The 22169-nt window shown below is 41.8% G+C and overlaps 1 protein-coding gene across 2 annotated transcripts; it reads right to left on the bottom strand.

Annotated features, from left to right (window-relative positions):
- Positions 1–4564: 4564 nt before the first annotated feature.
- Positions 4565–15509, bottom strand: jdp2b (Jun dimerization protein 2b). 2 transcript variants are annotated; one of them, XM_086189655.1, is made up of 5 exons: positions 15365–15509; positions 14401–14453; positions 6427–6644; positions 5839–5943; positions 4567–5679 (listed from the first exon to the last, which is right to left on the bottom strand). In XM_086189655.1, the coding sequence occupies exons 3-5, from the start codon at positions 6619–6621 to the stop codon at positions 5488–5490; spliced, it is 492 nt and encodes a 163-aa protein (XP_086045781.1). In that variant the 5' UTR covers positions 6622–6644; positions 14401–14453; positions 15365–15509; the 3' UTR covers positions 4567–5487. The 2 variants fall into 2 exon arrangements, with proteins under 2 accessions (XP_086045782.1, XP_086045781.1); XM_086189656.1 differs by lacking the exons at positions 14401–14453; positions 15365–15509 and having other exon boundaries at positions 4565–5679; positions 6427–6643.
- Positions 15510–22169: the final 6660 nt, after the last annotated feature.

Here is a 22169-nt window from a genome sequence, read left to right as displayed (position 1 = left end):
CCCTCACCCACTGGACCCCCCCCCCCCCCATATGTAAATGTGCATAAAGAAGAAATATATTCTATACAAGTGGACATTTATATTTTCAAATAGAAAATAGCAGATTCTTGCGGGGGGGGGTGCACGATGTCCAGTTTTTTTTTTTTAAAGTTCCATGAATGAAAAAAGGATGTGTCTGAAAATGAAGCAGGAATACGTCTCCTACATTTAGATGTTTAGGAAGTCCTACGTGAAGTGGGCATGATCTAATATTCATCAAACCAGTCTACATTTCTTACTGCTCTATCTGGTCTTGTGCCAGTTTAGATTTACCACTTGTTTACCATTCATTTGGTAAATCGCATTTGTCGATTTTTGAGTTGTTGCTGTTTCAGAAGTTGCTCAGAAGTGCTCACCGGCGTTGGTGTTTCTGTTTGCGTGATGAACCCCAGAATTTGTTGATCGATTTGAAGGGAATTTTGACAGATGACAAAACTCCTGTTCGATGAAAAAACATTGTCACAGTTTTGGAAGTGATCTGAAATCATACCTGACGTACGCGCTCCTCCGAGTATCTTGCAGTCAAATACAAGTACAAGTATAGAAGAACGAAATAAATGAGTTATTATAATTAAATGATTTAACTGCAGCCCAATGATGCCTAACGTAATAAGGACTTTAAACTGCATCAGACTTCACCTTAGCTGGCATTTTCAGCAGACTGGCTAGACTTGTTTTTTAGCGAATGGCAAACAAATGTGACAACAGTGAGCTAAACCACGAGGCCGGGCTGGGAACATCTTCATGGTCAATCTTGGTGGAAGCATTTCATCTCCTGCCAAATCTATTTATCTTCTTAATTCTCCTCCGCGCATCAATTCGGAACCAAAGACGGATCTTCAAAGCCTCATTAGCCGGCCTCGCGCTCGCCTCTTGAGAAGCTCCAAAATAATGGGATGGTCTCTGACAAAGTCTTAAGGGTTGCTTGTCCTTTCTGCCACTTAACAAACAGGCTCGAGTGTGTGCAGCTGTGTATGATACCCCCTTCACTATTTCTGTTTACTTTAATAATTACGCAGGGGACAATGGCTCCTAATGTACGTCTTTGTTTCTCTGCCAGCACCTACACAAATGTCTGAACAACACTGTTTGGAGGAAAAACACAGAATTCATTAAGAGAACACAAAAAACCCCAAACATTAGATTACCATGAGAATACCGGAGCTCCTAATGGGCCCGAATACAGCAAACAATGATACAATGGTTCCTTTAATTTAATTATTTACTTTTATTACCGCTCAAGATTCCATTAGCGCTTTCAAGATCATGCTAATTGGCAGCGTGTGCCAGTGGGTGCATAGATATCTGAAGGGTTCGTTGGCAGGTTTTTGTTTCGTTTTTAAAATTTGGCCAAATCTGTGAATTTCCAATTGGACGGCTCAATAAGATGTGGGGTTTTTAAGTCTTTGTGTTCATTCACATGAAAGATGGCCCATTAGGAATTGGCAGCTAGTTTGTTTTCATTAATCCACATCAGAGGGATAATTTACCTAAATTATTCTGTTATTTTTTTATTCTGTCTTTTAAATAAGCTAATTATATTAATGACGTTTTAGAAAGAGTTGTGTTATCGTCCGTTTGAGGGTGTGTTTTTGGAGGGAAAGTTGTCGAGTACACGCTCGGAAGTTGCTCGTCGTGCTTTGAAATAGATTTCTTGAACCGTATATTTTCTTAAATGCGAATCCTGGTAGGTGAACAAGTTTTAAAGTTACATGCCACCTTTATGGGAAGCTTATTTGCTGTCATCCCTAGCGAAAGACAGAACGATAGATGCCTTTCTGTACTCCGGGTGTGCATTTGGGTTCAGACTCACCGAGACAAGCTAACTACTTGTTAGCACAATGAATGGTAGTGGATGGTAAGCGTTAGCAAACCTCATTCAAAAGTCATCAATTACAATTTTCTCCAAAATGGTCGTCGCCTTTTTTTTAGTCACCTAAAAAGTGGTTGAAAAGCCAAAAGTCTGAGAAACATGCATACCTGTGTGGACGAAGGCTTAAAGAAGCCCTGTTGGGCTAAACGGAAGTCCTCCCAGAAACATTCTGGGTTACTGAAGGCTTTGACTGTTAAAGCAAACACATCAGCAACTGTCCTCCTGGTCACGATGCTGCTGATCATGGTGACATCATTTGGACATAGAGATAAGCAACGGGAGCGTAGGAGGACCCACCTCCAGGAGGAGGAGTCACAGCAGAGAAATGTACCCGAGTCTTGTAGGTAGGAAGGTTGGAAGTTATTTTGGTGATGCTGACAATCGTGGGAAATTGATAGAAGATGCTGTTGCTGATGTGGAAATCAACCACCGCGCCACAAAGAAGACTACGCCTGTAGTAAATGTACTATATTGTGATTGTGTGCTTCCAGAAGACGTGCCTGTCTGAGTGATCTTGACCTTTGACTGCCGAAGTCTTTTCAATTCATCCTCGAGTCCCAGTGGACTTTTCTACTGTGCTTGAAGAAGTTCACAGTGCTCCAGATGTCATGTTCATGTTAGGTGGCGTTGACCCTTGACCATCAACATCTTTCTTTTTATGCTTGAGTCACAGTGGACCTTTGTGCCAAATTAGAAGAAATTCCCTGAAATTCCCATCGGCAACTCCATCTTGTCCTACAATGAAGGTTCCTTCATACCAGGGGTGACATTTTGGAGCATCATTCCATTTACACGAGAATTAAAGATGAGTTGGTGCGTCACGTCATTGTCTCCCAGAGAGTTCAACCGGCGCCACGGCCAGAACCGATGGGCCTGCTGGATATTCCACCTTGAGACCCTTGATCAGCCCACCCCTTCTAATGCCCTGCTGCAGGGCCTGCATAAGTAATCCCACACATGCATATTCACAAGTGTGCTGTCCTCTCTACAGGTCGTTTGATTCAAATCAAACCAGTGTGGTAAAACAACTACCTTGCATCTGGCCCTATTCTTTCCCTGCCTCTCCGTGCTTTGATATGGGTGCCAGCTCTCTTTTTCTTCCTGCTCTTGTTCTGTTGTCATACCAGAAGATTATTTTGGGATGAGAGAATGAGGCAAAAGACCCCAGTGGCCCACAGGAACAGCTGGCAGCACTGAGGTGGGTGCAGCTGGTTCGTGTCAGAGGTTCAAGTATTCACACCGGACAGATTTTGGTTGCGCTAAGAACTAGAGTGGGAGGAGAAGCGGGGTTTGAGGGGGGGTTCATTGACGTCACACATCACAAGATGCGATGATATTTGTGTGACGTGCTGCTGTCAGACCTGTGTGATTAAAATAACACAGCTATGACATGTATGGGCTTTGCAGCATCACGTTTAGCATAAAATATCAGACTTATTTTAGGAAATTGTCGGTAAACAAGTTCCACAGTTGTTTTTACACCGGTTCTCTCGCTCCTGGCGACTTCAAGGATGGTTTAAACACTCCTCTGCCTTCATCGTCTCTATTTCCCCATCTGTCTCGGCTGAAGCCTGTCAGATAAAAGCAAAAATGCACCAAGTATTCTCAAAAGATAGTGAGTCTACGTAGATCCATTCTTCAGAAACAGGGACACAAATACAAATCACCGACACAGCGACGGTCCACTGAGAAGACTGTTGATGTTCGCTGTTAGTTTGATCAAATTTGAAAGAGTTGGACATCAATTAGAATTAGTAACAACTGGACGCAGCAGTAAGAAAAGGTTTTCAAGGAAAACAATTCATTCTACTTTCAAGTATTCATAAGTAAAAGGGCGCCTTTCTTTTTTCCCGTCTAGTCATGATATATGGTATGCTGGTATTAGAATATGTCCTTCCTGCTACGGAGCCAAAATATTAATTGTGCATAAAATAATAAAAAAGATGTAGTAATTCAGGTTCACTCTCATAGTAATTAATACTCTTGTAGACATATTGTGTTTATGTAAAGTGACAAGAAAAAATAAATAAAATGCAAAGGTTTATTCGTACAGTAACTCACTGTACACCTGATATGGACCTGAGGTTGGTTAGTCAGTTCCTAAGTGTTCCACTAGATGTCACCTTTGACCATAAATATTCACCTCGATGCAGTAAAACGCTGTTATATAATCACTGTATGGCACGGCAGACTCCATCATTTTACTTTGTTCTACCACAGTGGCTGATACAACTGGAGTTTTACTGATAACTTCTCTGGGCTCCTTTTAAAGCATTTTTTCTCCAAATAGCAAATGTGAAGATCTTTTATTCCTTCAAGAACTCATACCTGACAACAATTATTATTTACACTTTACACCTAAGAGTATTTCCTGTGTATGGTAATGAAGGATGTGCAAGTGAACAAAGAAATAAAATACATTTTAGGATTCATTTCTGAAAGTTTGGCATGAAACAATTAAGTTTGTATGAAATAAAGTTACCTTGAGGTTTAACAACGGGGGGGGGGGGGGTGGTTTTGGCATTGTGCCTCAGGAAAACACAATTACTGGACTTCTGTCACAGGACGCTTGTCGTAACAAGGAGGAAGAAAGGCGAGGATTTCACTGGCTGGAGATCAGATGGACACGTCTCACGAAACCAAAGCAAAACAAGACCGGCTCTTTGTTGTAGTTAGAAAATAAAATTTAATCTAGTCAGGGTAACAGAGTCATACATAGCAGATACAGGTCCAGACATTAAAATACTGCTCCGATGAAAAGAAATCTTCTTGTTTCACAGCTGTTTGACAGCGCAACATGACAGAGATAGACTGAGAAGACAAATCACATCAAGTGATTAACACGCATATCATATATGTTTATGTATACAAAGCAGTATAAAACAAGTACAATGATGGACAGACGAGTCCCCCCCCCCCCCCCCCCCAAAAAAAAATTAAAACAAACAAGGGTGTAAACATTTTGTGTTATGTGCTTTTCATGACGCCAGCGTCACCACAAATCGGATCAACCGGTAACTGCCGTCGTCCAGGCAGGGTAAGAAATCATTACAAAAACAAAGACACTCGCTCCGGTGTACTTGTATTGAGTATAGTATCCTAAAAACTCTACACCTGTATAATTCAGCTAGCATACAAAGGAAAACTGCAGACCACTAAACCTCTGTGGGCGTCTGCATTGAAACAATGCCACACAATCTACGCAGCGCTTTGTAACAGAGCACCATATTGATATTAGTGTGTTTCCTCGGCGTTGTTTCCAGTCGTACTCTACTCTCCTCGCCGTTGGTCCCTTTATGTAGAGCTGCTTGAAGTCACAACTAGGCACAGCAGGTGTCAACAACACTTAATGCGGAGATGAAACTGGGTGTTTCCAGTCTTCCAAAGGACAGAGCCAGCTCATGCAGCGGTACCGAGATAAACCGCAGGTCTTTGGGCAGAGTCTCCAAAAGTCTCCAGCTTGGAGCTCAAGTGCTTACTTAGAAATGTAGCGTCAGTATTGTGTTCATAGAAATGGCTGCCATGGTGGTGCTAGTTTGGGCTTCAGGGACTCAGCGTCCCTGTTTTTCCTGATTTCATTTGGTTTCGGAGGACAGCTGCTCCAGCAGAGGGTTGGCCTCGTTTTCGGGTGTTTTGACGCTGTCGGTCCTCACGATGCAGGTGGGCCGGTGGAGGTTGAGCATCACCATTAGCTGCTGCCTCTCCAGACGGAGCTCCTCGATCTGCGCCTTCAGCTCAGAGTTCACCATCTCCAGGCGCTCTGATTCCTGGACAGACACGCTGAGTTTTAACAGGCTGATACATTGGCCAGCCAGTGTATTTATTTATTACAGTGAACCAGAAAACTGTCAAATGGCTGACGTGAGAATTAGCCGTTCAGGTTAACTTCAGTCAACGACTGCCCTCGTGCTGCATCATGAACTCACCCTTTGAAGGAAGTCAGTCCGTTCCTTTTTTTTGTTTCGGCATCGTGCTGCTGCTACTTTGTTTTTCTCTCTTCTTCGTTTCCTCCTTTCTTCATCTTCATCCATCTGCAAACACAATATATGCTGTCAACTATAATTGTACTTTGTCTGAAATAATCAGATAATTGCTGTGTAATTTACATAAGCGCTTAAACAAAAGTTTATGGGAGGGGGGTGTTACGTAAGCTCCGGAGCAATTCTTCTTTCAAACACTGGAGGGGGCAATATTTATCCTCGAGATCCTTTAAAAACTACATGGTTTGCAGAGTTCCAGAGCATTCTGCAATACCAAATGATCTGTCCGGTTTATTTGTCTTTAGAGGACCGTCCCACCCTTGGCTGTCCAGGCTTCTTGTCAGAACTTTCCAAACATTTCCGAGTTGAATTGTAGGAACTTTGTAGCAGAGAGGCTCATATTTGATGCTTGGATGAACAGTTTGGTTGAGCTGCAGTCTGACAGATGTTCCTGAATCTAATACCCAGCTTCTTGTCCCCCGACTGTTACACATCTTTCATACTTCGGCGCCATCTCTTATTTTTCCTCCTCACCTCTGTCTTGATGGCCAGCGGCCTCTTTCCCAGCCTCCCCAGGAAATGCAGCGGTGAGAGCATAGTGCCCAGCTGGTGGAAGTCAGCCAGCTTCAACTGATCAGTGAGCGTGGTGGCCGAGATGCCCGCCAGCGGGCCCAGGCTTGGCAGGGAGCCCGCCGCCAGCGAAGGGTCAGGTATCTGTCCCGGCATCATGTCCGACCCGGCCACCACCGCCGCTGTGGGGACAGACAAGACAGGAGAGAGACCATGTTTACTGCATTGTAACCTAAAAGACGGCCATTTAAATAACATCTCTTTAATTACAGTGAAATCAGAGGTGAACATATATTTGTTCACCGTCAATTAATCCGCTGAATATTTTCGCAATTAATTTGAAATTTGGAAAACGCTCATCACAGAGCCCAAAGTGTTCAAATTGCATCTTTTGTCCATCCAACAGTCCAAAACACAAAGACTCTCTGTTTCTGTAATTAAAAAAACTAAACAAGTAGCAAATCCAGATATTTTTGAGTCTGAAGCCAGCAAATGTTTGAGATTTTTGCCTGAAAAACAAAACTATGAGCTGATGAGCGAAACTCGGGGACTAATTTCCTGTGTCGGCTCTTCTCTTGTAATCGCTTGTGTATGTTTATCGCGGCTGCATGTTCTTATTAAATAGTTTATGGTTTGTTAAGTTTCATTTCCATTTTCATCTCGCAGCATCTTTTCACGCCGCAGAAGAACCTTGATTTCCATCTCATAATGTCGGCATCAAATGATTAATGAATCGTCTTCTGTCCTCGTCATCAAACATCTTCCTAAAAAAGTGGGTGCCATTTCCAAGAATGCCTTCAAACGTTGACAGCTTTGACAGCTGTGTTATCTCCTCAGTCGGCAGCCAGTGAAAAAACAAACTTCACTCTGTCGGCAGCTACACACTCGTCTCAGGAAATTCACATGAAGCCACGAAAAGCCTCCAGCTTGATCACATAAAGCCACGACTATCTATCCTCTACACTTGGGATAATTTACCAAGTGTCTTAAATGTGCATTTGGTTTTTGTGGAGGATATCAAAAGAATTATTGTCAAAGCGAAAGGACCAACACACACACACACACACACACACACACACACACACACACACACACACATTCCACAGCCACCCTCTTTCAACAATTTGGGGTATTTTAGAGGGTTTGACCACAGCACTTTTTCATATAATCAGGGAGGAATGAGAGACGGAGGGGAGAAGAAGGAGGACTTGTGCAGGCCTAGAGGAAGTGGCTGGAGAATTAAGACGTCTCTCTCTAATTACTGTAAGACCAAGACTTGGAAAACGTCTGATGGCCAAATAAAAAACAAATGTTACAGATGGGAAGAGTGTAACATGAGCTGACTTCACCCTGCCCATCCCTGCAATCTCTGAGCACAGGCACGGGGAGACCCGAGAATTTGGACAAAACTCTGGCAACAATCTGTTTCCCCTCTCACTTTCGGGTATTAAGAAATACTTTCAGGAAAGTACAAAATCAAAAAAAAAAAAGAAAGAAAGAAAGAAAATCCAGTAGGGACTGGGTGCAATATTCTGCTGATGAAATGTTTCACTAAATAGACGGAGCAATAAGTATGGAGCACTGACAAAAAAATATGTCAGGATTAGAGGCAAAACCTCAAAGCTGTGAAGAAGACAGATGATATCAGTGTGACTTCACATTAACCACTAAATTCACTTGCACCCCCCCAACAGGTTGGCCACAACCATGAACAAAGCCCCTCTCATATGGACGCAACAAAGACGTGTATTGTGCCCTATTCTAAAACAGCTGACTTTGCTGGTTGGTGACTAGCTGACAGGCTGGGATGTATTGGAAGTAATACTAAGTTTCTTTTTCATGGCTACTTTTCTGTTGTTGTTGTTGGTTGGGCTGAAAGAATTGCTCTGTTAAAAAAAGCTGTGGAGAAGGTAATGAAACAAGTACAGTTACGTAACGCTATTCTAATGCACTCCACCCTGCTCATGGGCCGGTCTCACAAGTGTTGGACTGGGGTTTACTGGCGAGCAAACTAAAGCAACCCTTTTTTTGAGTGAAGACATCAATCCTGAAGGTATTTTCTGGGTATTAATGCAGACGTATTTCCATCTTCAACTGCTTCAAATGTGCAATGTGCATAAGAGACAAGCTCCATAGCGTATTTAAGTACACCTGCTGGAACAAACCGTTCAGCTCATCTCTGTATTACTCTACATGACTTCTTTAGGACCTTCAGTCTACATGATCTGCTCGCTCCATTGACATGTTGTTGAGCGGAGCCAGTGTCCAATGAGGCATTTCATTATTTAATTTCTCCCCTCTCCTGCCCTCCCTCTCTCCATCCGTCCCTTCCCCTCTTTTCTACTTCTCTCTCACTGTATGTATACTCCCATTTACACTGCACTTGGCAGCTGCCTGTTGTTTTTGCTGGAGAGGAAAAGAACAAGACAGCCCTGGTAAAAATCTCTCCCAGACAAAAATTCCCTCTGAAACTCCCGGGAGAGGTGTAGGAATGGAAGGTGCCAAGGCCTTATTCAGTTTGCAGAGAGCAAGGCGAACCATATGGCAGCGAATCCAGGGGTGAACCACTGAGTTTAGTATTGGACCATCACCACATTCGACTTCTGTCATCGGTAGATTCAACTCTTTCTCCAGAGGTTTGAGAAACACAACTTGAAGTGATGGAAGCCGATACCCCCCCCCCCCCCCACGTTGCTTTTTTGCTGATTACTGATCTACACCCCAGAAGATGGGATCCAAACTAGCCTCTGGGATGACAGAACCGCCACAGGAACTGAAGAGCCCATTAAGAATGACTGAATAACAATTCCCTTTAGGAGCCAAAATGGAGTCCAAGTTGGCCAGATGCTCAGTCAGGACCAGTTTCTTGACTCAGATAAGGCTCTGACCAGGACCAAATGATTTTTCATCAGAAACCAACCCTGGAAAAAAAAAAAAAAATGTAGGCAACTCAGAACTGAACTTATTTCATTTTTATTGGACTTTTTTATGCAAAGTTTGAACACTGGAAAACCTCTTAAGTGCTGTGTCATAGTCAACTGGAATATTTCAGAAGACGTTTTGTCTCTTGGATTCTGAGCTTCAGAGCTGAAGAAGTCTTTTGGATGAGAGACGAAACGTCCCCAAGCAATCTGAAACAGTCCGGCTGACTACAACACAGCACTTGACAGGCGTCGTGACCTGGATGACCTTCACCGACAACTTTGAAAAAGTTCTGAAATGACAAAATTTGAAAAAAAAGTTCTTGATTTTGCAACAACAACAAAATTTACACACACTTTACATTGTTTTTACTTTTTTTTCTTTCCAAAAGAGAGATACAGTTCTTGTTAGGAAATGCAAGTTTCGTAAGAACGTTCCTTGTTTTCACCCACTTTTTTTTTTTTTTGAAAAAGAGTACATGTACATGTGAGAATCAGCGCTGACTTAATGATTCTTTACCTCCCGTGACTGTAGAGTGGTTTCAGTCTGTGTGAATATTCCCCAAATCTGTCTTCATCTTCAGACAGCAGCAACAAGCTCAACCCTAGATGGTAGTTAACGTACACAACTTGTCCAAGCGAGGGTAATTCCTCAAGACCTCTCTCCATTTCAAGCTACCACACAGCTCTTCCTCTTCTGCTCCTGCTGCTCTGTGACAGAAGCCACGCTCAACGTCGTCTATACCAACATCTTCTGGTAGCACTGCACCACCTACTGTATCTTATTCAGCTTCAAACCCGTTGATGGAAACACACCTAATGGATGTTTCCTTTTCTGCAATACCTCGACAATTCGTTTGACAATTAAACGGAAGCAGAGTGAATGATTCGTGCTGAGACATTCTTTAGAAACTCCTAAACACAAACCCCACAGACTTGAACAGTGAGTTGCCCATCGTCAGTGAACACTGATTGGTTTTACAGAGATGGTTTATATGTGGCTGTTTGTTACTGGCCTCAGCTGACATCCAGATAATAGTAGCAGTACATCAGTTTGGTTAAAATGTGCGGTTTATTTGGATGGGAACCCGACAACTGTGAGCTCAGTCAGATAAATAGCAAGGAAAGCCCCTGTTCCTTACTACGTCTTGTTGAAACACGCAGCTTAGGATACTCCTTTCCATCAAACACAAACATACACTTCCACCGTATAAACATCATGTAACTTCATGGCTGCCTGCATGACATCAGATCACACATATTAAAAAAATCCACAGAGGTAGTGAGGTAGTAGTTATGCCAGCTCCAAAACAAGGCGGGATGATCTGTTAAGTCAGATAACAACCGACTACCAGACATCAAAGTGAGTTGGATTCCAGGGAATTTATAGTCCTGTTGTAAATGACAAAACTACAGACATAGCAGACATTCCTGGCTTTTGAGATAAATGTGACTTTTAATTTGAGTCGAGCATCTGTTTTATGTTTTATCTGCTTGTGTGTCAAAAACCCCCTTTTGCAAATTCAACGCCCATTCAAGCCCCGAGACATGAAACCCTAAAGAAGTGTCATCTGAGCAACACAGGGAAAGTTTGCTAGCGTTGCAGAGTGCCATTATAACAAAAAAGCATGAGTCAAAGTGATTTTACATTTTTCAAGTCTGGTATTTTTCTCTTCCTGTCAGCAGCAGCCTGCAGCCGAGGATTAGTGGTCAGCGTTTGATGATGCAACGCCGTTACTGTGCTTTTGCAGTCGAGCAGAAAAGCTAGTGCCACAGCTTTTAGGCCTCAAACAAAGACACCTACACAGCACAGCAGCGGTGTGGGCACCGCTGCCTCTCAGGGCTAACTAAGAGGAGACGAGCTGAAGCCAAGGGCGGGGAGCACAAATGTCATGTATTAGTTATGAAATATAGAACCGTACTCAACACCGTTTCTGGCTTCAGCCCAAAACCAATCTACTGCTAGAGGTGTGTGCGTGCACAGTGTGCCTGCAAGGGTTCAGACACTGCTAGGTTTTTTTTTTTCTTTGCATATTTTCAGCCCAAGCCAATGTGTCCATTTCCTGAGTCAGTCCTGAGAACAATTAGCAGAGCTGTGCAATTCAGCTCCTTAGCATAGCCAGAAGCACGACTGGAGGCCCTATTATCCTCATCCCCTATGGAGACGGTGAATGAGAAGCGGGGGGGGGGGGGTGTTTCAAAGGCCACTCATTACTTTCATAAACTATTGCTTTTGAAAAACTAACAGCTAAATTCTACCAGCACAGTCATTTTGGTGACTAAAACCAGCAGCCAAAAGTATTTGCTGGCTAAATTATGTTTGCCTGAGACATTTTTGTGCTGCCAGACTCGAGCTTAAATCATCAGAATGTGGCATTACGGGAAAGCTGTGCACACTCTCCAAGATGCTAACTTCTTTTTTTTTTGTTATTAGCATACTTCATAAAATTCAAACTAATAAGGTGTTGCAAGGCCCACACACCAGCAACTTGCAAAACTATGAGATTCTCCCTGAATGGAGCTCCAGCCAAGACACGCTCTCCCAATCTCTGGACAAGGTCTCAGCGATCACCATTACCGTCTGCGCTCAGGCAGGCTGTGTGTAGAGTTACAGCCTTTCGCAATCCTCTGAGGAAACCAGGGAATTTGGCACCGTCTGTCTTGAGGACAGGACAGTCCAAATATACAGTATCAACATTCCTCCTCATTCTATTTTCATTGGAGCGACATAGACGCAGGCAGAGAGGAGACACCATAATAATGGCTGCTGTTCTGGTCATCTCTGGTCATTCAACTACAATCGTTCTTATGTGTGTGGGCGCTGAACTGATTATCCCGGGGGGGGGGGGGGGGGGGGTCCTCTCTCTCAACTTCAGCTTTCATTTCTCGTTTGACATAAACAGCTGCCACAGATAGAAGGAACCTTTAAAATCTCTCTTGTGAAGTAGCAATTGGAGGCAATTACCAACATTTAACCATGCACTTTTTTAACGACGACGATGATGATGAGCGCCACGGCTGCAGTAATAATAATCAAGCTTAATTTTCTCCACACAATTACAGTTTGGATGTCTCGACGTGCTGGAGTACAGTGCACACAGAGGTTATCTTTTGTTCATGGTGAAAGGAGAGCAGATGAAGAATGAAGGTTTTTTTTTTTTTTTTTTTAGCCAAATCCAAACACAAAGCACCTGCAAATATGTACAAAGCATGAGGACTGTGGCTGCCTTCATTCAAACATTACTATGTGATCATTGGCTGGATTCCTACTTCGCCTTCATGCCGCTCAACAGTCACACATCTATATTCTGCATCTGGGTGGTCCCGGTTGAATTATAATAATGTTACTATTTTTCTCTGCGTTGTAAGTCAGGATTAGACCTTGCGTGGCACCACTTGGGTTTGGATCAGACACGGATTAAATGAATACAAAATGCAGACAAAAGCCGTTTCAAATGTATGGAGTTGATGCCTAACAAATCCAGGGCAATTTATGTGCAATCCTTGACAATAAGATATTGCCCAACTGAGTCAGAAAATCAGATTTAATGCTTCCTGTTGAAGCAATCACTGTTGATTATGTAACATGTGGTTGTCACTTTAATGCCGTTTCATACTTTGTCCTCTGATATTTCCTCACTGCCCCGCGACACAGCCTCTGATTAAACAACCCACTGCGCTGTACAATGTGTTCAATCCTTTTGTTGCTCTGAAAGGCAGTGAGCTGAAGGTTAATATTTAGGTTGACACTCAGTCACAAGAATGTTTTTTGTGCAAACGAGAGAAAAACTGGCTTCCCTAGCTTCTGCTGTGCTGCTAAAAAAAAAAAAAAAAACCTTCCCGTCTCTCTCAGTTACACCGTGGGACATTTAGGTGTTTGCCTCCACAGCGAATGTCTAGGCTGTCTTGACACTGTTTTTACAAACCATGTGGAAAGGCTTATGAGGACTACAATGTGATACTGATAATGTGATACCCACAGCAGTGAATAGCTGCTCCCCCGGCATTAGTGTTAGTATTAGTGAGCCTAGCTGTTGCATAGTTGGCTCCCTCGCCTGCAATGCGTCTGCTGTCTATTCAGTGCACTGAGGTGCAGCTTGGCAATTCCAGCTCTCCACAGACGCACTGGAAGGCATTTCTACTTAAAATAAACCCTGTGCGCCCACGTCCAGCCTCTCAGCCCTGTCGGCCCTGCGCTGCTTGTCGGCTCGTCAGCCCTTCCCCATTAATCCACTGCAGCATTCCATTTATGCGGAAACCATCCTCTGGATGTGCCCGGGCAGGCGCTGGGGCATTTAAACCTCTTGCAGAACACGTTGGTTCACTTAGATACGCGTACACACAAATAAAGATACAAAGGAAATGCGTGCGTAAAGATCACACAAATGTCTCTCCGGCTTGGCATGTAGTTGCACAAGCAAGTGGTGCACCAGCTGGAGAGCATGCACCTCAATAAAGGAAAACACTGAACCTGTGAACTTGCAAGTCACGTACACATGATCCACCCCTACCCATCATATTTCCAATTCCATGACTGGCCTTTAACCTTCAGGCCAACAAGGGCAGACAACTGAAATTACCTCTGGCCAAGATCAAGTTGTCAAGACACAGTTAAGTGTAAATTCATAAAGATTATTTTTACTGGCTGAGCTGAACAATGCAGGGGAAACAACAGTTGTGATCAGGAAGTATATTATCAGAGTTTATTTATCAGGCAGTGTGCAAATCCTCATGTGAAGCCTCCACACAGTAAACAGCTCCCTCATCCAGTGCAGTAAAAACTGAGTTAAACACATGTGCGCTATAGTGAGCCAAAGCAAAGACCACAAATACAAGGCAATCTGAGCACAAGTCCTTGGCTGTACTCACCTGCTGTGCTGCCAAATAAGCCTCACACTTCATTTGCATCACTTATGTTTCAAGGTGAACTGGCTATACCGTGACGGTTTTGACTGCTTCTGAATCCGATTCACAGAAACAAGAGAACTTCAAACTTTTCTACATGAATGGTACTTACTCAGAGAAAACTTGTCAGTAGTCTTCTGTCAATGATGTAACTTTGTTTGGACACTGTAGGAAAAGGACTGGTGTTATTAGGAGAAGTTGCAGTGTGCTCAGAACAAAAGCTGACAGCGAAAGTTGATTAATTAATTATAGTCATCTAAGTAACACATCTTGAGAGTTAGGATTAAACTTTGTGGTGGATTGTTTTAATATATCACACTGAAAAACTGATGAATGATAGAAGCATGTATCTATACCTTTACATAATCCCTTAATTTGTCACTGTCGAGTTGATCCTGTAATTTTCGTTTCTTGTTGTGGCACTCGGGATTAATTTTCAAAGATTAACGTGCCGATTAATGTGTTTTATGAGTCTCCCCATAAATGACAAGACTGCACAACGAATTCAAGTTAAAATTACGTTTATTTGATATTGAACCATAAACCTCTGCAGAACGCGAGAAGTTTGGTGCAGCGGGTTAGCATAGCTAGCAGTGTAGCTTCAATGTGTGGCGCGTGCATATAGTTACATAACGGTCTTCAAAGGCGGGCTAACCTACAACATTTCATCTTTAACGACACTATAATGAGATGAAAATAGTCTACCTTCTCTGGCAAAAGCTGAAGTGTAATTCAAGTTAGCTAAAGGATCTGTAAATAACAAGCTGTGAAGCGACAGTTGCTACAACACTTGTAACAACAACGTAAGTACTATGACAGCAATTCCTGTCGCGAGAGCTCGGAAAACTTTAAAACTAATAAACCTATATACTTTTTCCCCACCAACTCCAGGAAATCGCGTCCACATATGTGGAATCTAAGTGATTGAAATACAAAAACACAGCTAAATTGTCTACATCCAGTCTTTACAGCCTGATGTGAAAAGTGCAAAAAGAAAAAAGAAAAAGAAAATAATATGAACAACCTGCGACCAACACAGAAACACGGAGAGAAAACTCGACGGGTCGCACTCGTACCTGTTGTGCGTCCAAAAATCCGCAGATAATGATGGAAGGAGTTAAGAGGAGACAGAGGGCTGGCTTGAAAGTCGGGTGTAGGTTTTTGGGACTAGCTGGAGTCGTTGCATCAGCCCGTTTAAGTACTGACCAGCAGGTCTGTGAGCGCTCAGGAATGCGGAACTGCCGTCCAGACGTAATGGTTGAAAATAATGTAAGAGGACGGCGGAGGTTTGTTTGCCCCGCCCCTAGCAACCAAAAAACACAGAGCAGCGGAGCGGAAACTTTCAGCCAGGGACAGAGATAGACAGAGATAGAGAAATGTGTTATGACAATAAACCAAGTGTGGAAGGATTACGGGATTCCCTTCATTTCAGTAAAAGTTGGAATATCAAGATAAGGTTGTGCTCTTAAAAACTCTCCGTACGTACCTAAATAAAAGTAGAGAGGACGTTTGTGTGCTCCACTGGTTTTTGATGTCACATTCAAGCTGTAGTGCTTCATTTATTCATATCAATCAAAATCCCTTCCATTCACCAGACAGGTTCTCACAATAGTCCTTGAACTCATCACGGCCTGATCAGTATCTCTGCATTTCAAATTATATGGAGTTTCAGTCTGTGGCAGCATTCCTTTGCGGATCATACCCAGATTATGAAGCCTATAGTGTAAGTGCATGTCAACAGTTGTTTGTAATAATTGTTACCGCCAGAAGGTGGAGACAAATCATCCACACTATAGCTTTAAACTTTTTTTTTTCAAGACAGGGTGGTTTATGTTCTCTTGAAGTACACTAGCTTCATTAGGTTTTGTCACACTTTCCACACACATTTTTTCCATCCATCCATCCATCCATTTTCTATACCATTTATCAGTTAAGGGTGGGCGGGGGGGCTATCCCAGCTGACACTGGGCTGCCACAGGTCACCAGTCCGTCACAGGGCCATCAGGAGCAATTAGGGGTCCAGTATCTTGCTCAAGGATACTTCGGCATGGTCACCAGGGGAAAGAGAGGATCAAACCTGCAACCCTGCAGTTGTTAGACGGCCACTCTGCCTCCAAGCCATGCTGCCCCATTCAAAAACATTTTCCCTCCAAATTGACTAGCCACTGATAATTCAGATTGCTCTAGTTTAGCAGAAAATGCAGTATTTCCCTTGAAATGTGTTGTAAAAGTCCCCTAAGAATTCCCCTAAAACTACAAGTAACCACAAATACTTGAGTACAATACATGAGTAGATATACTCATTTACGTTCCTCTTCTGCAATAAACACAATTGCCTTGAGTGAAAAATGATTTTCAGTGGTCTATCCAAGATTAGCATTTGTTAATTTTGCAATAAATTTTATTCACAGAGTTCGATAAATCAGGATCAACTAGACAAAGAAAGAGAATCGTCTCTCGAAAGTAACCTTCTTTTGTCTCATACTTTCACACATAAAACTAAAGCAAATACTGTGCTGCTGTAGCCTAGTACATGTATAATGTTATTTATTATTTACTGATAAATACATAGTGGAGTGTTCTAAAGGAATGAATTGGAAACATTAATTAAAGTGTATTTAAAAGCACTTTTGATTAATTTGATAAATATTGGTGGTGTAAAGGGTTTTGTTTTTTTTAATTCGAGACATCTTGAAATAAGTTTACTTCGATCCTTACGAATTTGGTTGGTTTGACTGGAATCAAACATTTCTGATTAAAATGAATGAAGAGATTATTTACATTAGGTCCATGGAGGCAACTTACGGCGGAGAGAAATAATGATAATTAATTGTAATTGTAGTAATAATTAGGATTTGAAGTAATTGCTTTGCGCCACATTCAGAAAATAGTTTGCTAGCTGTGTCATTGAGTCAACATCACATATTGTGTGTGATCATTAAATTCAGTTTTTAGTTCTTCCACTGATTTTTTTTTTCCTTAATGTACTTGTACTTCAGTTCACGGCACTTTGTACTTCTACTACTTCTACTATATTACAGAAGCGGCGTCACTGCTTTTACTAGAGGATTAGAATGATTGATGAATGTGTAATAGAGACTTAATGATAGGATAACAGGCAATTCTGGATCGGGTGATACTTACTACTCACTAACTACATTATTTGTGATGATATAAACATTGAAACAACTTCATACGTTAACAACTTAATTACATTGCAGACCTTGTAATGGTAGAGTATTTGTACATTGTGGTATTATTACTTTTACTCCAGAAGGGGATGTGAAAACTTCCTCAACCTCAAGGTAGAGCTGAGACGTTTGTTGATTCATAGATGAGTCGTATTACAGACAGGAACTTGTTTTGTTTCTAACAAAGTGATAACGCAGGATTGTAATGTCGGTAAAAGCCCAGCCTGACGTGTCTGTGCAGAAAAAAAAAAACTCGATTTCAAAAAGTTATGTTATCAAAAAGTTTTAAAATATCTGGAGGAATTATTGCATGCATGATACGTGCAAATTAATCACATCACACAGCAGAAGATGGCATTGTTAGCCGTCTGTATAAATCTTGATTATTTCAGATATGAGATTAATGTGTAATGGAACTCCTGGGTACTTGAAAAATAAAACTGAAGTTTATTGAAGTCAAGTGGAAAAAAATTACCTTTTTCTTTTTCTCTAATGCAAATAAGACATTTAGTGCGTAGATTTTTTAGTGGCAGCATGTTAAGTGCTTCTGTCCCTGATAAAGAGTGATCACTTCCTGGTTAATCCCTTTGCTGGAGATTTTGACAGGAGTGCTGCTTTTGTTAGTCTTCAACTTAAAAATGAGACAATTCATTTTCAAGGTACCGTTTTCGTTTCCTTCGGACTTCAATGTTGCCTTTAGATGTTTGAGTTTTTCTCCCACTGCTGCATTTAATTCCGCGTATGTGTGAGGAACAACCTTACAGACAAATTCATAGAAAATCATGTTTTTGCAGCTGGCAGAGGAAGTCTGGTGTCTAGATTGCCATAAATCTTTCAGTACTTGTGCACATGTAGCTACTGTGAACCTCTCCTTAATTAAGACGTTACTGATTTAATAATCCAACATTGTTTAGGAAAACATAAATCATCCAGCTGTAAAACTGAGTATTTCTGATGGAGGTTCCAGAAAGTTCCATGGGATAAAACTGTGCTTAAGGATGGCTCTTCCTGCTGGTTCCCTCTAGTGTGAGCCACTGTAACTACATATTATGGCTCTGCTGTAATAAAATATTCATGTTCATTCATTAATATGTGTATGCCTAGATTCCATTGTTTGGTTTCCTCGTGATGAACAGTTTTAATATTTGAATCAAGGTCATCCTATGCCGCTTTCACAGCTTTTGATCGTCACCATTATTTGTTCTGGGTCTTCCATCTCAACTGTTCCACCCAGAACAAGCAGCTGAGTTATTAGAGGCTCACCAAAATACCCCAGTCTGTTCCTTTTTTTAGATTCTAATTTGGTGCTGCTGTGATTTATGTCTCACATCTGAGGGGAGGTCGGGGGGGACTGTGCGTCACAGTCACTCCTAACATAGATGACAAATTTCAGAGAGGGGCATGCGGGGTTAATAAAGCAGAACTGAACCAATAAATCGACAGATTTCATAACACAGGAGACTGTCGGACACCGACGTTTGAGAACAGACAGAGGTTCTCCTGTCGCAGGTATAAATTTCAGCTGATTTCTTCTGCCTCAACGGGAAAGCGGAGACGTCACTCAGTACATGAGCACACATGGTGCAGGCCCATTTGGCAATTTAAGCCTTTAAAAGCGACTTATCCCTGCCAAGAACAATAAGCCATGATAAAATGTCAAAATAGTGTCTGGATATGCAGGCCAAGTATGCGGAGCATGTTAATTTGTTCAACAAAAGGTTCACTGAGGTTTTCGAGCGTATGAGGAAACTAAACTAGATCTGAGGTTGTGACACATGATAAATGTTTATAGCTTGAAGGTTGAAATGTCAGAATGGTATCTCAGCATAAGCATTAAGTTCTTTATTCCTTCCGATCTTCCCGAAAGTCTATGTATTAGGAATAATCTCAGCTGCACTTTCCAACAGCTGCCTAAATGATGAATGGCGGGCAAGTGCAGTGTGCGGTTTGGCAGCTTTGCCAAATGTAGGCAGAGTTCTCGCTGTGTGGGCGTCACAGGTCAAGGTAAAAAAAAGGAAGCACTATGGTTTTCTGTCTCTTGTGCTTACATTTCTGATTTCTTTACATCATATCACTCCCAGGCAGGAGCTTCTTCATTTTAGAGTAGTCTGAATTCGATTCAACCTCACTGTCATTGCACGGAGTAAAGTGATGACAAAAGGCAGTTTACAGTGAAATGGCCTGTGATCCGTGGTCACACGTATGAATTATGAAGAGGGAATGCCTTTCATGTGGCAACGAGGGCGTTCACAGGAACAGAAAGCATATAGAAGGTAGGTCAAAAATGGATAAGAAGAGGCAATCATTTCAATAACTAACAGAGAAATAAATATATAGCAGGCGTTTCAAATAAAGGCGCCACAGACTTTCAAGAGATGGAAAATACAATCGAAAAACATTTTAATGGTAAATATTAAATCGTCTTCGAATGAATTCATTTCAAGAACTCATCTCACAACCCCCACTTTTGGAAAACCTTCGAAGACACAATGGAAGACCTGAAAAAGTATGAAAATGACGCAGACTATACAGATACACAGCATATCTGAATATAATATACAAATATTTATATCTTTCCGTTTCTATTTCTATGATTGATGTAAGCAGTGGGTATATTTTTCTTGGGGTCCGTGCCTCTAGGGTGGGGAGGGATAAGATATAAAACGTGTTTTAGATATTTGGTACATCTTTGGGAAATACCCAGTCAACCAGACACAATGCTGACTCATCCTCTACCACGCTGCAGACATAATAGACATATATTATTTTTACCAGCAGTCTGTTAAATTTCCTTCCTTCCTTTTTCTTCTTTCAAAATAATCCCGTTAGTACATCACTTCAATCCATGCTGAGGTATGCGAGAAGACGCGTGTTCTTTGGGGTTTTATCGAGTGGTGCAAGGAATCCGATGACATTTTCAAAATGTCTTACGACGGGATCGAACTTTTTATGACCGCAAGAGCTTGGAGGTTAATGTTGTGGTGTAAATGATGCAGTGTCATACTGTAAATGATGATATGTGACTGATTGATATCAGTGTCATGATTAGGTCTGATTATCTGGATCAGTCTAGCTGAGATGCTTCGCTAGGCTCAAGTGTGGAAAGATGCCTTATCGTTCAACACCAAATTTCCCTTTATAAAGTGAAAAAAAAAAGATTTACTCCTTAAACATAAGGAGTAAATCTTTTTATGTTGTAAAACTGCTTAGAGTGGAAAATGTGCTGAGACATACTGTAGACATGCTGGTCTGTATTTTACGCTATGTGGGTTTTAAGTGTGTAAACATGGACAACTGAGAGGAGCTGAGTAGTAAAACCAACATTGCTATGTTACATGAGATGTCATTTTTTTAATGGATGTTTTTTAAAAAGTAACGTTATCAAAGTCGAGGTGTCGGTAAAGCTGTTGAGCATTTCTAACAGTTGTATTGGTGGCATTTCATTTTTGGCAGCAACAATACAACTAACTAATACAATAAAACACTCTCTTTTTAGTCACAAGCGTCACACAAATTCGCCCCCCCCCCCCCAAAAAAGAAAGACAAAATAAAATAATCCTGACAATCATCAAATACTAAACACTACCAGTAAAGGGGATGAAGCAATTGAAATGAATTTGATTAAACAGGATTAAAACATCTAAATTCCAGTAAAAATACAAACGTCAGTAAGCACTGGAAAAATGTAAAACAGCAGTTTTTTTTCCTCTTGGATTTGTAACCATACGTCATGGATGACGTGCTTATGACCTAAACATGTACTCTTTTACCGTGATGCATTCACATTCAGACATGTTACAGGCCATTCTTAGAAATCAAATTAATGTCAGCGCATCAATTACGTTATGAATTTAAACCCCGCCCCCACCCCTTTCATCTCTCATCAGGCTGTCAGCTGATCCTCTTTCCATTTGAGTAAAAGTTCCCGGTGTTGTGACACGGATTCACTATTTGATGTTCATCCTCCGTATCATGCACGAGTCTATATAAAGCACATTATTTTTGTGCAGAGTTTTACACCAGCCGGGTTCAGTTTAATGGTATGGTCGTTATGGTAAACAAGCCGGTGTTGTATGAGTTCATGTACTCATTAACACCATGGTTTGGCGTTGGTACAATGTCAGGTGACCAAATCTTCCCAAACCCGCGTGACATTGATTTATCCATGCAAATATAGCACTTCCCTGGGAATATAACAGCCAGCAGGAAACACTGTGGTCAGGAGGTGCATCAGGATGAGATAACAGAGGTGGAAACAGTGAGCGCACAGCAAATAATAGAGAGATAGGAATCTGTAACCAGGCAGGGTGAGACATACTGCAGGACGCTGATGTTGCTGGGAGTAATCTGCTTCTTTTGATTTGTTTTGTTAGAAGTGAACTACCCAGCTGACTTTTACGAGGCACGATACATGAATACGTCGTAGATGTTTCACCAAATAAGAATTAAGCTCACAATTGAACCATATTCGCTGGAACACGGTTAAAAATGGTTTAGGTCACATCCAGTTAAACGCAAAGTTCCACCAAACGGCCAAAAGGACATTCGGACCACTCAAAATAGGAGAGTTCCTGATTTAAATGACAGAATTAATGATGGCTGCCGTTCTGCTGAGCTGCTTATGCGTCACAATCCTGCCGTTGTGCACATTAGCTTATAGTCATCCTTTACTCTGACAGGGAAATACCAA

This window comes from Aulostomus chinensis, chromosome 20 (genome assembly GCF_037954235.1).
Source record: "Aulostomus chinensis isolate RoL2024-O1b breed Wild chromosome 20, RoL_Achi_v1.0, whole genome shotgun sequence".
Taxonomy (NCBI): Eukaryota; Metazoa; Chordata; class Actinopteri; order Syngnathiformes; family Aulostomidae; genus Aulostomus; species Aulostomus chinensis.
This window is presented reverse-complemented; position numbering and strand designations above follow the sequence as displayed.

Bases quoted from the DNA above. Each gene is read 5' to 3' on its own strand.
- jdp2b (XM_086189655.1), bottom strand. From the start codon at position 6,621: ATGATGCCGGGACAGATACCTGACCCTTCGCTGGCGGCGGGCTCCCTG. The intron at 5,944-6,426 runs GTGAGGAGGAAA...TTGTGTTTGCAG, and splicing joins CGCTGGCCATCAAGACAGAG to ATGGATGAAGATGAAGAAAG. The intron at 5,680-5,838 runs GTGAGTTCATGA...GTGTCTGTCCAG, and splicing joins GGACTGACTTCCTTCAAAGG to GAATCAGAGCGCCTGGAGAT.